This window comes from Pelodiscus sinensis, chromosome 3 (assembly GCF_049634645.1).
Source record: "Pelodiscus sinensis isolate JC-2024 chromosome 3, ASM4963464v1, whole genome shotgun sequence".
NCBI classification, from domain to species: Eukaryota; Metazoa; Chordata; order Testudines; family Trionychidae; genus Pelodiscus; species Pelodiscus sinensis.
The window spans coordinates 112669234-112686569 of record NC_134713.1 but is presented as its reverse complement, the minus strand read 5'-3'; the positions used below and the strand labels follow the sequence as shown (position 1 = coordinate 112686569).

General features: G+C 44.8%; 1 protein-coding gene across 3 annotated transcripts in view; it reads right to left on the bottom strand.

Annotated features, from left to right (window-relative positions):
* Positions 1-481: 481 nt before the first annotated feature.
* Positions 482-17336, bottom strand: part of TULP4 (TUB like protein 4) — a 275668-nt gene continuing 258813 nt past the window's right edge. For all 3 annotated transcript variants that reach the window (XM_075924531.1, XM_075924530.1, XM_075924532.1), the window contains 2 exons: positions 14751-17320; positions 482-9023 (listed from right to left, as the gene is read on the bottom strand). In XM_075924531.1, coding sequence (XP_075780646.1) covers positions 8907-9023; positions 14751-17320 — 2687 coding nt within the window. In that variant the 3' untranslated portion in view covers positions 482-8906. The remainder of the gene's footprint in view (positions 9024-14750; positions 17321-17336) is intronic.

The window sequence follows — 17336 nt, the reverse complement described above, 5'->3', positions numbered from 1 at the left end:
GTTTTCCACGCTATATTGCAGCTCCTTCCTCAGCTGTAGCTCTCTGGGTGAAATGATTCCTATCACCATTTCACTACTGACCACACAAGTTTTAAATTGAAGTAGTGAAAGGGGCTAAAGTATTGTTTATTTCAATCCACTGACTGCTGAAGGAAAACTACAGCAGCATGCATGCTAGAGCTGTCTGCAGACTCAGCAGACAACACTGCATCAATCTACAATTGGATCAAGGTTTGCAACCATAAGGGCTCAAGAACATTATAAAAGCTGTACAAGCTGATGGTGATGTGGGATTGCAGGTTCTTCTCACTGGTCACTGACAAAACAAGGGAGTGGATTTAAAAAGCCCTGTCCCACTAGACTCTGTTCTGTAGTTCACATTTAATGTTTTAAAAATATTAGCATCGCAAAACAGAGTAATCTACTTTAATCTTATTTTTGCCCATTTTTGTTTAGTTAAAAAAAGACAACAGAGGCTCACTTCCAGCCACCAAAGCATTTTATTTATTTATTAAAGATGAGAGCACTTGAGGTAACAAAGTTTCCAGTATAGAAGTGGCAATAAGAAAAATAACACAAATCCCAAATGTAATTTCTTTCAGTTAAGAGCAGCCTGTCTAATATTCAAACACATGGAAAGTTATTGTAAAAACTCTTTGTCTATCATCTTCCTATGTGAATGACAGCAGGAATAATAGGCAGGAGGTCTCAGAATGAGCAGAGAAATCCCAGTTTAGAAATATAGTTGTTCAGGAAAGCAAACGATAAGAAAGCTGGCTCTGGAATATTTATGTATTTCTGATTAAAGACTAATCATCTGTTTTAAAAGCATTCAAGATGTTGAACAAAAAGCAAGATACAACAAATAAGTCATGGATTTTCTAGTCTGCAAAATTTTATTAAGCAACAACTGGACAACTCTTACAACTCCAAATCATCAAGGAAAAATTGGGCTATCAGTCCATCTCTCAATCATGTAGATAGTAAATAATTTGGACAAACAACATTATTAAAGGGAAACCATTAATTCTTTCTAGGTACCATCCATACAATCTATTACACAAGATACATAAAAAGACAGGCAAATCAGGGTAAGTCTACAATTACAATGAAAACCTGCTTCTTAATGTATATTTAAAAATCTCCCAACATTTCCAGAAAGATATTTTTAAAATAGTGTATGTATGTAACAGTACACAGCAGTGTACCAATTTCCCCGAAGGCTTGAAAAGACCATGCTGGGTCACTGGGCTAGGGATCTAGACACCCGCATGGCTACACACTCATTTAAAAAAATAAAGCCAAAAACAGTAGTAATAAATTCAGAAATAATGTCCGAAGTTACAGTACCAAAATAATGCATTTATAAACAAATGCAAAAAATACCCTTTTCAGGACTACCATGTCTTTTTCAATCAAATGCATCCCCATGCGATTCAACACTACATATTTTGTACCTACAACAAATGAGATCTTAACCACCCCCAACACACACACACGCACAAAGAAAAGAGAGTAACACAGAAAGAAAGAAAAAGAATAGGAAGCTGACGACAAAATATAGACCAAGCTAACAAAAGAAAAAGAAGGGAGAATTACAAGTATATCAACAAGGAACTTGAAATGACAGATTGATGGGAACTGTAAGCTGAGCACTATTTTGATGAAATACGGAACACGCAATCATCTGCTAACATTATACAAAATGTTTCTCTTGGTTTTATCTTTATTTGTAATCTTAACACCTATTATTTGAACCACCTGTTAATCTGGCCATCTTTTACAATCACTTACTTGGCCAATGAAGTAAACATTCAGACAGAGACAGACAGTATTATCACTATCCAAAACTTCTGTATCAGATTTTATTTTTAAATTTGGAATTATGTAAATTAGAGGGTAACAAGTAGGAACATCTACAGAGCCTTTAATAAATCCAATTTTTCTGTGCATATTTTGGAGAGAAAAGTTGTTTTGGGTTGTTTTTTATCCCATAGTCATTATGGTCCCAACTGTTCAATTGTATCTGTGTGGACAGATCCTTTTAGATCCCATTCAAGGCAATCTGTACAGCGCAGGTGTCTGTCTGCAGAGACATATTTGTGGATTTATGGGCTTAGAGTTGCTTTTTATTTTAATAAAAATTTCTTCAGTGACTCATCCTTTGTTCTTTTACTTGCTTAACTGTTCTTGCTCTATTTTCCTATTTGCACAGATGCAGCACAAAACAATCAATACCCCAAAGCAATTCCTCCCTAAAACTTCTTCCTCAACATGCAGTGCTCAGTGTTGGGTTGGATATTTTTTAATCCTTGAAGCATCTGTGTGTGATTGTGTATCTCGGCAACTTGAAAAAAATGTAATCTAAAAATGATTCCCCTTTGAGACCATTCCTGGGAGATGGAAATATAGCTTCATTCATTCCAGCATCATACATATATGTAAATAGCCTAAAGCCCTGATCCCACAGTGATCTGTGAATGTAGATCTTGTGCCCATACAGAACTGTACTAAAGTCAGTAGGGCTCTGTATTGGCACCCTGGGCTTACAAATTAAAGAGTTAGCCCACATGTTAACGGACCTTCTATGGTAAAAGCCTGTCCCTCTCACTGGTCCAATCATTACACTAACCTGTACTGTAATTAACAAGCATACTGCAGTAAAATCCTAGTTCCATTGAAATGAATGGAAAAACACCCACTGACTTCAGTGGGACCAGGATTTCACCCTGGTTTTGTTTTTTAAGACTAAAAACTTTAAATGTACATCCAGGCTTAATGATTTGCAGTTTTGCTAATTGTATGCTGAGGGAAATACTTGCTTGGGGCCAGATTCCAATCTCATGTATTAGAGTGCAATTTTGGGGTCACTTTTGGCTGCAGTGAAGTGTGAATTGAGAGTAACTATTATAAATAAGATCAGAATTCGGCCATTTGCTAGCATTTCAAGAAAGTGACCAAATGCTTATGATTAACCTCCAGGACTAGTTGCCAGCAAAGAGTAGTTTGAGACCTGCAAAAGTTCACTGTAGTGCAACTAACTACTGCTCTGGCAAACACCATCTTCTAAGCTAGCCGAAGCCTAATTTCCTCTCTTTTTTTTTCTTCAAAGCTTCTCCTCCTCCATTATGTCCTCTTTGAGATGAAGATATACACAGTTGTTAAGAGCTCATTGGACACCCACATGTAACACAGCCGCAAAAACAGGCTTCAGAAATAACTGCACTCAAATTACCTGAAGCAATAACTCAAAGCACAGGCAAAGTATGATTGCCTCAGAGTAGCAGTGAATCTTCATTGAAACACGGAACAGAAGTGAACCGTGAATCTTGGGGATACTTGAGTGTTTGCTTAAGAAGGATTTACCTAGTTGAGGAGGCCACCGGGCACACTTACTATAGAGTTACTAATACAAGTTGGACCTCGTTGGTCTGGCATCCTCAGGACCTGATTGGTCCTGAACAAAAGGGGATTTGCCAGACCAGAGGAGGTCCCTCTCCTCCTGGGCCCCCACCGGGTTAGGGCTCCAGCCTCCCCGGCTCCCTAGATGCTGCTGCTGGAGTGGGGTGCCACGGCTGGAGCTCCACAGCTGGGTCAGAGCTTTGCAGCTGCCTGGCTCTGAGGCTGGACCAGGGCTTCGCGGCTGGGGCAAGGGCTTCACAGCCCGGGCTGCGCAGCCAGGGAAGAGCTCAGCAGATGCCTGGCTCCATGGCTGGGGCTGGAGCTCTGCGGCCGGGGACAGAACTCCCCACTGTCTCCTCTGTTCCCCTTCCCCATCCCCCCCCACACATTGGGTTGCCAGTGCCCCCTACCGCACTCCTGCCCTGCCACCAGACCTCCCTGTTCCTGGGCTCTGTGGTCCAAGAACATCCGTGGTCCATGCCAGACCATGGCTGTTGCTGGACCAGGGGAGTCCTGGTTAAGGGAGGTACAACCTGTACACAGGACCATTCTGACTGCATATGAAAACTACCATTGCCTGCTCTGGGAATGAATGTAGAAGCATTAACTTAGCCCAATAATTTTCCTTTACGCTACTTTCAACTCCCTCCCCTATTTATTTCTGCTATTCTAGAACCACAGTTCTGCTGTTGAATAGTACCAGTGATCCTCAGGATGAAATTCACTCCTCTGCAGAGGGCTAACAGCTGCATATTATTTTTTAGGCCACTTAAACCACAATTTGAGGGCTAGAGCCAGACTGTCAAATGAAACCTGGCCCCTTAGTGCTGCTCAGGCAGTGCAATGGGGATGGACTTCGGTTGCAAATTGGCCAGCAAGGAAATCCCCTGGCACAGGGTAAGTCCCAGCTGGAGTAAAGCTACTGCAGCCAAGCCCTGCACCAGTCACTCTTCTGACTTTTGGGGAGCAGCTGGTGCAGGACTTGGCTTGGAGAGCAGTTGGAGGAGGAGGCGGCATGTCGGGAAGACAGGTGCACAGTGGAATAACATTTCACATTGCCTATCCACCACCACTGGGCCAATTAAAGCGCCTTAGCTACTCTAAGCATTCTCAGTTCTGGGATCAGCTCAGATTAGCCTTTGAATCAGGGAGCTATAACTGGAGCAGAGCTTAGCCACAACATGCAACCTAGCCCTTGAAATAGGATTTCACAGTGACGCATAGGCTGTACACTGGCCCTCTGCACAGAGATGAATGTCACCCAAACTGAGCCATATAAAAAACACTCATTTTATACATAAGTATCCCCTGCTCTATACCTCAAAACCAAGGCAAGCTCTAAGAAATGATAGAGCAAATAATGAGTTGTATTTTTTTAAACCAACCCCGCCACTGAAAAAGATAGTTAAAACTCAAATGGGAAAACACACAGTGTAGAGGACAGATTTCTGCAGGTCTCAAAAAATCATCAACACTATATGTAGTCTACAGAATCCCCAATGGCATATCTATTGTTTCCAACTGCCTGATAAACAAGATTCTTCCTTCCTTTATAAAATATTGGTTATTGTCCAGCAAAAAAAGTCATCCTATACACATTCTTAAACAATTTCTTACATCAACACATTGCTAGCAAACAATTAATTACAATGATCCTCTTTTCATATAAATAAGAAAGTGTGTATAACTCATTGGTACATAGTAATAAAATAATCCCTAAATCACTTATTACATTAGGCAAGATAAATAATTTGACTCAGACAATAACAGGAAATCTGCATTAAATTATTTTTAAAAAATAACTCAACTCCCCCAATAAACAAAGCATAAGTCCTTAGGCTGTAAATTATTGCACAACTAAAAAAAACCTTTGGAAAACCATATTGAACTACTGAAAATTACTAAATTATAAAATAATTCCATAATTCAGAACATGTTGCTATGTTCTTCCTAGAAGAACTTACAATTATCTACAGAAAAAAACTAGGTTGCAACACTTAAATACAAAATGTAAAATTAGTGTTTTGGCTTGAATGTAACAGCAATCTTCATGATTAAAATTTTCCTTGTGGAAGTATTAGTTTGGAGGGCTTTTAAAAGTGTTTCTTAAATTTTCTCTCCACATATAAAGAAAAAATAAAGAATGATCACTCTAACCCTGCTGTTTTCATAATTTAGGACCTAATTGTACAGTCAGATACATATATACAACTCAGTTGACTTCAGCAGGAATTGTGCATACTTAACAGACAGCAGAATCTGTCTCGAACCCTGGGTAGGCTTTATGCCATTGAACTGTTGCTTTAAGGGACACTGTCAACATACGTACAGAAGAAAAACTCTTTATCTTATAATCAGGGGAGCTAACAGCCATACCAGGCCTCTGGGCAGGCTGGAGGGGGAGCCCTGGCTCCAAGCTACCAGAAGGGGCAGGGCCATGGGAGGAAAGGGTAGAGCCAGACAAGGGCAGCCTGCCCTCTGCGCTGCTGGCCCCTAGCCCTTAGAGCTGCTCTGAGCGTGCCGGGCCCTGGTGCACTTGCCTCGCCCTATCAGCGGGCCTATTTATAACAAAAACAGAAAGAATGTTAGAAATCTCAATTTTCACCATTTGTGTTGTTTTTTGTGCTTCCTTGAGGCAAGAACAAGGCTTTCTTCTATGTATGCAAAGTTCCAGAACACTGTGCATGCTACCAGAATCAAATTCTGATGGATCTTGGACAATTAAACTAGACTGGTGGGTTTCATTTAAGTTCCACTTTTGTTTCCTGGTTTTCTTGAATTTGCATATTGATGCTGTTAATTTGGTTCATAATACTGCAGGGAATGTTCAAAAGAAGATGACAAACTTTTGCCGTGAAAGTTAAAGAAAAGCAGTATGAAAACATTTCTGTTTAGATGAGGTATGTTGTGCACACGTGTGTGCAAACACACTTAATTCCATTAAATCTGCATTCATGGCCTAAAAGTAATTGACAGTGTCTCTTTAAAAGAGGAATATTTTTAAAAAGCAATAGAATGCCTCCTAAAATAATTACTATGCTTTTGGCCTCAATTAATTCAGTGCGTACTTCTCAATATTCCAATACTGCTTATGAGTTAAAACAAAAGGAAAAGCTATGTAGCACTTTAAAGACTAACATGAAGGTTTAATAGGTGATGAGCTTTCGTGGGCCAGACCCAGTCTTTAAAGTGCTACATAGCTTTTCCTTTTGTTTTAGCAAGATCAGACTCACATGGCTACCTCTCTATTGCTTATGGGTGGTGTATGTGATTAATTAGCGCTATTAGGATCACTTCAGAAGCACCATTTGGTCAAGCGCCACAATGCTCGCTCATATGGGTAGTGCCACTGAAACCATGTGAGTCCTGTTGCTTAAATAGCATGCAATAATAGAACTTCCACTTCATTTCAAAGTATGCAGGACCACGCCCATTTCTTCCCTGCCCTGCCTCCTCCACACACACTCTAGAAGCTGTCACTAAAATGAGTTACTAAATAACTGTGGAGGGGGGAATTCCTTTGTAACAGGAACGTATGCACCTAATTGACAGAATTTCAACAAAAGTGAATACGTGAAAGCAAACAGAAAAGTTATCTGTTAAATGCCAAGGCAAATACTAGACTTGATCCACGCCCACATGCAAGCAGAGCCCCAGAACAATACAAGGATTATACCACCATCCTCCCTAGAGGCTCCCTGACAGAACGACAGCTGTTGTCTTTCTTGGGCCACACTGATGGAACTTGCTGGGAGATCCTCAGCACATCTATGGATTTCCTTGTCAAAACCCGCCTCTAGCCAGCATTACCCTGTGTGGTCTGGTTTCAAAGTCCCCAGCAAAGGTTGGAGCCAGGAAGCTGCTGCATCCCTTTCTGCACTGGGAGTTCTGTGCTCCCAACGGGTTCCTTGCAATGAATCAAGCCTAGTAAGTCTAGCCTACCGTTACATATATTTCAACCCCTCCTCCCCAGTGATGTATTTTACTTTCTTGATGTATGGTGTGTGTTTCAAACAAAGTGATAGTAAGGCGTAAAACTGACGCTTACATATGGAGATAAACCAGCCACCAACCCCTCTTTCTAAGTGTGTTTAAGTGTGTTCTGATTTGAAGAATATTTTAAAGGAAAACTACAGTCATTTTGCAATCTACTGTGAATTTAATTTATATTTTTCATGTATTATGGGGGAAACATTTCCCAATCCAAGAGTATTCAGCGGCAAAATATGTGCACATATGTGAGAGTGAGCAAGAGAGAGAGAACTATAGCAACAAGCAGAATCTCTCTCTACTAAAGTAACCCTTTGAAACACCTAAAACAGGCTTTGACTTACGTAAGACAGAGTTCAATTAGAAACAGTCTTGTAACTGTATATAGTTGATTAAAAACCCCATAACCACCTATATACATTTTGGCTTTCCATTCTTTATTTGGAGTGTTAACCATTCAAACTACAGCTTATAATGCTGTACTCAAATAGCAGGGTGGTGAAAGGAATGGTATTTTCTTCCTTTTCTCCCTTTTTTTCCCCACCAGCCGTGATGAGAAATCCCCTATTGTTACCACATGCCTTTCTCTTGTCCAAATACAGCAACACTCTGATTCATCATAGATTTAGAAGAATTTACTCACTGGGCCCATTTTCTTTGACAAGTTTGTTCTTAACATGTAAACATCTTTTAGCAAGGAGGTGTAGCCCTTGCCCATGCGCTACACCAGGCTGCATTGTATACTATACAAGTAGTACAATCCAAGAGTACTGCTTACCTATACATGTATGTATGAAACTTTCACAATCCCTTCTTTCTCTATTCTCCATCAACTAGTCAAACACATTTATCCCGAGTAACAGCACACACAAAAAGCAGACACCAACTTCTTCAATGCAATGTGTTCTGAAGCCATCCAATGGTAACAGTTTTCTTCCTCTTCTGAATAATACATTAGTATTTAAAAATTAAATGTTGACCTTCATAAACCTCCTTGGTACCTGCAGTGCTCAGCTATGATCAGAGAAGAAACACGTGTCTTCAAGTATTATAGCTTTTTTTTTCCTGCTATCATTGATGTAGTAGTACAAACTGGACCAGAAAAAAGGTTATGTTCCCTGTTTTAAAAAGAACAGCATGATATAAGGCAGTCTGTCAAAGAGAGCAATCTTGTTTAACCCCCCATGAGCTTACGTCAGCTACTGTAGCAAACACAGCAGAACCACCACTACAAGCCAAAAGCCACATTTCTCGACATAACACTGAATGGCTCTCACCAGGTGCTCTTTCTGAAACCCCAGTATGATGTTAAAAAAACCCAAACAAAACAACTCCCTACCCCAATAATGACTAAAGTTAATGCCCTCTTTTGGGCACCAAGAGATTTTTCCAGTTTTACTGCCTTCTTCACCAGGCGCCTTTGTGCACCTAAAACAGGCCGTCCTGACATTTTCCAGTTCGGACCTTAGGAGAAGGTTTTGTTAATGCTTTCCTCTCTCCAGTCTCTGCTCTTTTCATTTGAGGCGTTGAGTCACATTAGCCAGAGCAACGGCAAAGGCCTGCACTGCAGAAAACGGATATTGAAAGTCCAAAATATAAGCATTGCCATCAATTCTTCCAAACTGCATTACCTGGAGAAGGGCGAAAGGAGGGAAGGAAGAAAATGAAGAATGAGAGGTCAATAGACAGGAGAAACCAAGACATAGCAAGGAAAAAAGCAAGACTGAGATGCCCTTATTCAAACTGAATAGTACCTTGCTCCTTCTGAAATCGAGGAGGCCAGTTGCAGAACAAAGTACTACCAAGCATGAGTGAGGACATCCCAATCTGGCCCATAGAAATCTACTCTAGAGAGGAAACACACAACCTTAAAAGATACAGGATCAGATTCAGTTTGGTGTAAGCAGAATTACTATTAACGATTTCAGTGGAGTTGGGTCAGGACTGAGGTCTGTATCATCTGATCCTACACAAAAATCAGAGGGATCTTCAGAGAGAGATCCCACTGCATCAATCTATCAGGAAGGCAGAGTGTGCTTCCAGGAAAAAGCCACAGCAGGGCCTGCACCAAACCTGTATATGCAAAAGGCCAGGACCTGTATATGAAGGCTCTTTCACTCTACACTGCCTCTGGGAGCCCTCCAAACCCCTCAGAAACTGATATCAAGGCTTCCATGTGGCCACAGCACCCCAAGAGAAATATATGTAAAGTGCTCCAAGAGAAAGATTTAGTTTTTTACTCATTTTTATAAGGCCAGATAATTTTCATCATCCCAGTCTGCTCACATTTCCCTCTAGTTCACCAGCTTCCATCCTTTCTCCCAGCACAACTCTTAAGCTGTATGAAGAGGCCTCTATAATCTCTGGCAGTGTGCAGACTTGCCAAAGGTCACACACCTTGCATGACACTCATGCCTATTTTTTTGCTGTCCATCCCTGATGATCAGGGTCGCCAAGCCGTGGTGAGCCCTGCTCGCCAGCCGCGCTGTCCGGCGTTCTGCGCATGCGCAGATCGCCGGAATCTGGCTCTTCCGGGTTGTAATCTACTCGCCATGGGCAAGTAGATTACAAAGATTGTCAAGCCCTGCTGATGATCACCATGATCCCTTCTTGGCCTTAACATCTATAGATCTATACATGTACATCAGCTGAGGATCTGGATCCCCGCCTCCAAGGCAAAGGCAGTACAAGCTGAAGGGGAAACAGGCATATATCAGACAGAAACCAAAGTTACTGCTTTCGTATTTGTCCTGAAGTTGTTAGTCATCTGTTTTTTGGATAGTATCAGTCATTCCAATAGTAACAGAGCTCACTGCTCAGTGAAGAGGAAGAAACAATAACGAAACTTGGAAATGGCAGCGGTGCTTAATGGCTTCTTTGTTTTGGTTTTTATCAAGAAGATTGATGGTGAATGGATGTCTAATATAGTGAATGCTGGTGGAAATGGGGTAGGTTTAGAAGTTAAAATAAAAAAAGAACCGGTTAAAAATTACTTAGAAAAGTTAGATGTCTGCAAGTCACCAGGGCCTGATGAAATGCATCCTAGAATACTCAAGGAACTGATAGAGGAGGTATCTGAGCCTGTAGCTATAATCTTTGAAAAGTCATGGAAGACGGGAGAGATTCCAGAAGACTGGAAAAGGGCAAATATTAGTGCCCAGCTATAAAAAAGGAAATAAAAACAACCCAGAAAACCACAAACCACAGTCAGTTTAACTTCTGTGCCAGGAAAGATAATGGAGCAAGTAATTAAGGAATTCATCTCAAACAACTAGAAGATAGTAAGGTGATAGGTAACAGCCAGCATGGATTTGTAAAGAACAAACCATGTCACACCAATCTGATAGCTTTCTTTGATAGGATAATAAGCCTTGTGGATAAAGGGGGAGTGACAATTGTGGTGTACCTAAACCAGTGATCTCCAACCTTTTTAAGCATGAGATCACTTTTTGAATTTAAGTACAATCCAACATCTACCTCAAACCCAAACATCCTTGCCCTGTCTCCTTCCTGCCCCTTTTTCTGAGGCCCCGCCCCTGCTCACTCCATCCCCCCCCATCCTTACTCACTTTTATCAGGTGGGGCACAAGGGTTTGGGGTGCAAGAGGGGTTCAGAATGGGGTTCAGAATGCTGACTCTAGCTGGGCACTGCTTACCACAGGTGGCGGTGCAGGAGACTAAGGCAGGCTCACCCCTATCCTGGCCCTGCACCACTCCCAAAAGCAGCCAGCAAATTCTCTCCATCCCTACCCCCACCCTGCACTGTGGAGATGGGGTAGAAGGAGGGGCACCCTGACATCAGCACCCTCTCTTCCTCTTCTTCCCAGGCCCTGCACAGCAAGCAGGAGGCTTCCAGGGGTGAGGGGTACTTCCAAGGAAGAGGGCAGGAGCAGCACCGCAGTGCTGAGAGGAGCAGATGAAGTACTGGCACTTAACAGCCTCCCGGCCAAACCTGTCAGGATCACCTGTGAGAGGTTCCAAGATCTACCAGTAGATCCCAATCTACTGGTTGGTGACCACTGACCTAGACTTTAGTAAAGCATTTGATATGATCTCACATGACCTTCTTATCAATAAACTAGGGAATTACAGCCTAGATGGGACTACTATAAGGTGGGTGCATAACTGGCTGGATAACTGGTCTCAGAGAGTAGTTATTAGCAGTTCACAATTATGCTGGAAGGGCATAACAAGTGGGATTCCATAGGGGTCTGTTTTGGGACCAGTTCTATTCAATATCTTCATCAACTGTTTAGATGATGGCATAGAATATGGGTTCCCAAACTGGGGGGCATGCCCCCCTGTGGGGATGCGAAGAAATTCCTGGGGGGAGGGGGGCGCAAGGCAACCCAGCCACACACACACCCATCAATCCCTCTCCAAGTTTAGCTGCAATTTTTTTGGGAGGGGGGAGTGAGGTTTTCTCAAAAATCAAGAAGGGGGTGTGATGCCGAAAAGTTTGGGAACACTGGCATAGAGAGTACGCTTATTACATTTGCAAATGATACCAAACTGGGAGGGGTTGCAAGTGTTTTGGAGAGTAGGGCCATAATTCAAATAATCTGGACAAACTAGAGAAATGGTCTGAGGTAAATAGGCTGAAGTTTAATACTCCATTTAGGAAGGAACAATCAGTTTCACACATATGAATGGGAAACAATTGTCTAGGAAGGAGTACTGCTGATAGGGATCTAGGGGTCATAGCGGACCATAAGCTAAATCTCTCTCTCTCAGCGGTCACTTGATAACGAGTAGAACATCTTTCTGTCACCCTCCTATTTGTGGATCCATTGATGGCTGACCAGCCCAGTTCTGGAGCTACAGGTCTTATCCCAGAAGGGGCAGATGCTGGTGGTTACTAGAAGGACGCAAGGTAGTTTTTGCCATGCTTTTCTCCTTCTCCACCTCTCCTCATCTGCACTGAGGCAGAACCTCTCAAATTGCATCACCCCCTCATGGATTAACTCTCTCCAAAGGGGAAGGTCCTGGGAAAGGTTCTCCCAAGTGTTAACAACGAAGCTGCACTTGTTTATGTTTGCCGTCAACATGTCCTTAAATCACTTTCTCTGGCCCCCAATGCTCCTCCGTCCTTCCTTTAGCTCGGAAAGCTAAATATGGGTCAACAGTGTGACACTGTTGCAAGAAAAGCAAACATGATTTTGGGATGCATCAACAGGAGTGTTGTGAGCAAGACACGAGAAGTCATTCTTCCGCTCTACTCTGCGCTGATTAGGCCTCCGTTGGTGTACTGTATCCAGTTCTGGGCACCACATTTCAAGAAAGATGTGGAGAAATTAGAGAAGGTCCAGAGAAGAGCAACAAAAATGATTAAAGGTCTAGAGAACATGACCTATGAGGGAAGACTGAAAGAACTGGGCTTGTTTAGTTTAAGAAAGAGAAGACTGAGAAGGGACATGATAGCAGTTTTCAACTACCTAAAAGGGTGTTTTAAGGAGGAGGGAGAAAAATTGTTCTCCTTGACCTCTGAGGATAGGACAAAAAGCAATGGGCTTAAATTGCAGCAAGGGAGGTTTAGGTTAGACATTAGGAAAACCTTCCTGACTGTCAGGTGGTTAAACATTGCAATGAATTGCCTAGGGAGGTTGTGGAATTTCCATCTCTGGAGATATCTTAGAGCAGGTTAGATAGACAGCTATCAGGGATGATTTAGATCAGTGGTCCCCAACACGGTGCCCGCGGGCGCCATGGCGCCCGTGGGGGCATTTCAATGCGCCCGCCAGGTGCTTGGGGCTGGCCTGGCCCCGGGCACATGGCGCATGGGCGCTTGCGGGGGGAGCGCCGGGCACTCGGCGGGAGGCGGCGGGGGGAGCGCCGGCCCCGGGCGCGCGGCACTCGGCAGGAGGGGGGGAGCGCTGGTCCCGGGCGCGCGGCACTCGGCAGGAGGGGGGGGGGAGCACCGGTCCCAGGCGCGCGGCACTCGGCAGGAGGGGGGGGGAGCAGGAGCGCCGGCCTCGGGCGCGCGGCACTCGGCGGGGGGGGGGGGGGGGGGGGGGGGAGGAGAGGAGCGCCGGCCTCGGGCGCGCGGGACTCGTCGGGAGGGAAGGGGTGGCGGGGAGCGCCGGCCCCGGGCGCGCGGCCCTTAGAGGGGGCCCTGCCCCCGGGCACGCAGCTATGGGGGGACCCCGCCCCCGGGCGCGCGGTAGGTGGGGCCCCGCCCCCGGGCGCGTGGATGGGGGGGCGCCCCCGGTCCCCGCCCCCTGGCGCCCGGCGGGCAAACGGCCACGCCCCCTGGCGCCCGACAACCTAAAAAGGTTGGGGACCACTGATTTAGATGGTGCTTGGTCCTGCTGTGAAGGCAAGGGACTGGACTTGATGGATCTTTTGAGGCCTTTCCCACTTCTCGTGTTCTATGATTCTGTGAATATTTCCATTGATTTATAATGACAATCTATCTTGGGATTTCTATGTCCCTCAATCTGGACCCCTCACATCTATTAACATATTGTATCCTTTGAACAGGCCAGGGAGAAAGGCAAGTACTATTCCCATTTTACAAATGTGAAATTAAGATGCAGAGGGGCAAAGTGACTCACTGAAGGTTACACAGGCAAGTCTGTGCCTAAGACAGAAACTGAAGCCAGCTTGCCTGAGTTCCAGTCCAGTACTTTATACTTGATTGTTAGCAGCCCATTTGGGTCTGATTTTGATGTATTAATGTCCCACTTGGACAAACTGAAAGAACCCCATTCTGATTTTGGTTTTCTAAAATATCTAAAGGCCTTTCTTTTCCTGAGTATCACATAATCTTCTTATTCCTTGGGAGAACCACAGAAGAATCCTCCAGAAGAATCCTCCAGAAGAATGAATCAGCTGGCCTCGTCTCATGTACTATAGGGTCACTGTTTATTTGGAGTGATTTGGGGTATGGAGGGAGGCCTAGTTGCTTGCCCCTGTCTCTAGTCCTGCTTCCTTATATATTTGGGGGGGGGGAGAAAGAGAATGTGAATGTGTATTGAGATTCACTAATTCTCTCAAACTAGCTATCAGCTGCAATTTCTAATTTGAGGTGCAAATGGAGTTTGCATTAAGAGCAAATTCTTGGATTTATCTCTAATGTTGCAAGTTAAGATTGTTACTAAAAAGGTGGCCTTTCCCCAGATGGACAAGAAAAGTATACAAACACACTTTCATTTTATATATTTACACACTGAACCTCATTTTTAAAAACTGCTCATGACAGGAATTACCAGCAGAACTAAGAAACCCTTTATAGAAGCACAAGAAGATGCATGTAAGTTAGAAGCACAGTGCAGCATTGCCTCTCAGAGCTAAGGGAGCAGAATAGAGTATCTTTCTCCCCAGGCAGTTTGACACCACAATTGCTGCTGCCCTCTTACCTGTCGCCCTTCCAGCTCAATCTGGAAATTTTTTGCAGATTCCTGGGTCACCCGTCCTCCAAAGTCCAGCTGATACACTTGTGTCGCCTCGTTCCACAAAGGCTGCTTGTTGGCCATCACATACACAAAGCCCTGGCTTCCTAGCCTTCCATCCTCCTTTTCGTTGGCCTTCCGGCACTTGAACTCATCCAGCTCACTGGCTGTCCTCAAATTCCTTTTGGTTTTCCATCCCTTTTTGCTGCCTTGGCTCTGGTTCATCAATTCATCCCCACTGATAAAAAGCTCTGGCTCACTCTCTGAACTGTCCTGAAACTCATTCGTCTTGTTTAGCTTCTTTGACTTCAGCTGATCCTTTTGGCTCTTGACTTTCTTCTTCTCTCTTCCTAGTCTAGGGCTGGATATTAGGGAATTGAAGTCAGTCAAAGTCCTTGTCTCCTTTTTGACCTTGCCCTCTGTGATAGCCTGCATATTTCCTTCCTCTGCTCGACTGTCCAGGCGCTTCCGGTTCTTCTTCCCAAACTTGTCTGTCCGTTGAGGAACAGGACTTTCTGTGAGGGAGAGAACCTCCTGGAAGGTGTCTGCTGTCTCCACCATTACTTCTGTGCCCACATGACCCTGAAGCTCCACCGCAGGTGGAGACATAACAGGCTTCTCCACCACTAGAAGTGGCTTGGGGGGCAAAGTGCCTTGGGAATTCTGTACAGGTGGGCATGCACTGTAGGAATTCCATGGGTGCAAGGCTATTGGTGGCAGCTGTAAACTAGAGCAAGTGCTACTTCCTGGGTACATGGGTGGCAAGGGGCAATAGGAGAGATTAGATGGGTAACCTGGCTGAAGCACTACAGTTGGCTCTTGTTGTGCAAACTGTGTTGGGGCCAAAGCTTCCTTAGGGGAACAGGGGGCCTGCACTCCCTGGAGGGGAGGGGCACTGTAGCTTCCTGGATAAGGTACTCCAACCCCATAACTCATCTGGAAAGTGGCAGTGGGACTGGTTGGAGATTTGGGGGAAACAAATGGCACTCGAGACATATCGAGATGCTGAGCTTGAGCAACTAGAGGAGCAGGTTTGAGAGGGTTGGGCACTGAACTTTGAGCTGTCCTTTCTTGAGGAACCCAGATCTCCTCACTCACCATAGGATCCCACTGGTACGGAGGCGGCCGCTTCACACCAACAGCAGCCTCTGTCATGGCTACAGGTACGTGCCTTATTGATTTTTCCACTGGACAGTGCTGAGAGAGTGCCTCATCCTCTGTGAAGGCAGAGTTGATATAATCTGTCCGATCACGGGAGTTATCTGGTGGGCTCAGTAAATTGTATGAGGACTGGGAGGCCAAGGGCGAGGTACTGACTGAGTGAGCAATAACAGAGCTATGCTGGGAGCTGCTCCCAGTGGCTATGTCAGGCCTCATACCACTAATACTGTAAGTGCTGTTACTAGCATTGGCATTACTGATGTTCCCACCACCACTGCTACTGGTGTTGCTGCTGCTGCACTGGCTACAGGTGTATAATGCTGTCGGTGCCCTCTGCTGGTACTGTGCTGTCACAACATTGCTCTTCGGTTTTGGTGGAAGTTGCAAAGTGGCTCTCTGGCTGTCAACCAACTGAGCCATTTTCAGAGCTGCCTCTCTGCTGTTCCTCCTCAGAGTAGCATGGATAATACTACTGTCCAGCCTCTGTGTGATGCTACGGGCCTGTGACAGCTGGCTGGCAATTTCTGGGTAGGGAGGTGGATCCCCAGTTGGTATAGAATAACGAGGAACGGTCAGCCTGTTCAGAGTAGCACTGGAACAGGGCTGCTGGATTTTCTTCTCCGTCGCAGTAATGCGTAAAGTGGCAGAGCTGCCGGGGCCCGGCAGGGTATAAGTGTTCAGCATCCTCGTTCGAGGACGGCACACCTCTTCCACATTCCCACTGCTATCAAAGGTCGTTATTCGCTCATAGCCAAGAGGGGTTTGATAATGTCCAGCTGGATACAGGGAAAAATCTCCCTTTTTCAGACAGAGATCCAGAGGCGGCTGTGGGGGGATAGGTGGGGGAGGTGGTGGTGCAGTGGGAGCAGCTGGTATGGTTCCAGGGTAAGGAGGGGGCGGGTTCATTTTGTTCAGTTGTATTTCTTGTGCAGTGCTGAAGACAACAGAGTCTCCTTCTGCCAGTTGCTGTACTGGCCGTGAAGCTTTTGCCTTTTGAAGGTGTTCGTGGTCTCTGTCTCCATCTCTGTGATCCATTATTGCCATTTGCATTGCCCCCTGAGGCTGCAGGGATAACTGAGGCGGGGCCTGGATGATGCGTCCCATTTCTACTCCTCCAAAAATCACCTGTCCTGGATTGGAGTACCTACTTGAGACTGGGTACTGCATGGCACTTTCACCTGCATGCTCCGTTGTCCCCACTGCTGTTGTTTGATTGGTCAAGACATCCAACTGCACATTCTGATTGGCCAATAAGGACTGGACCAGTCCTATGCTCTGAGTCGGTGACATAGCTTGCGCTGAGCTATGAATAGGAGCAATAGGGATATTGACAGTACAGGGCGGATTGTTCTCCGGGACTCCAGATGCTCCAGTTACTGCAATAAAAGTCAA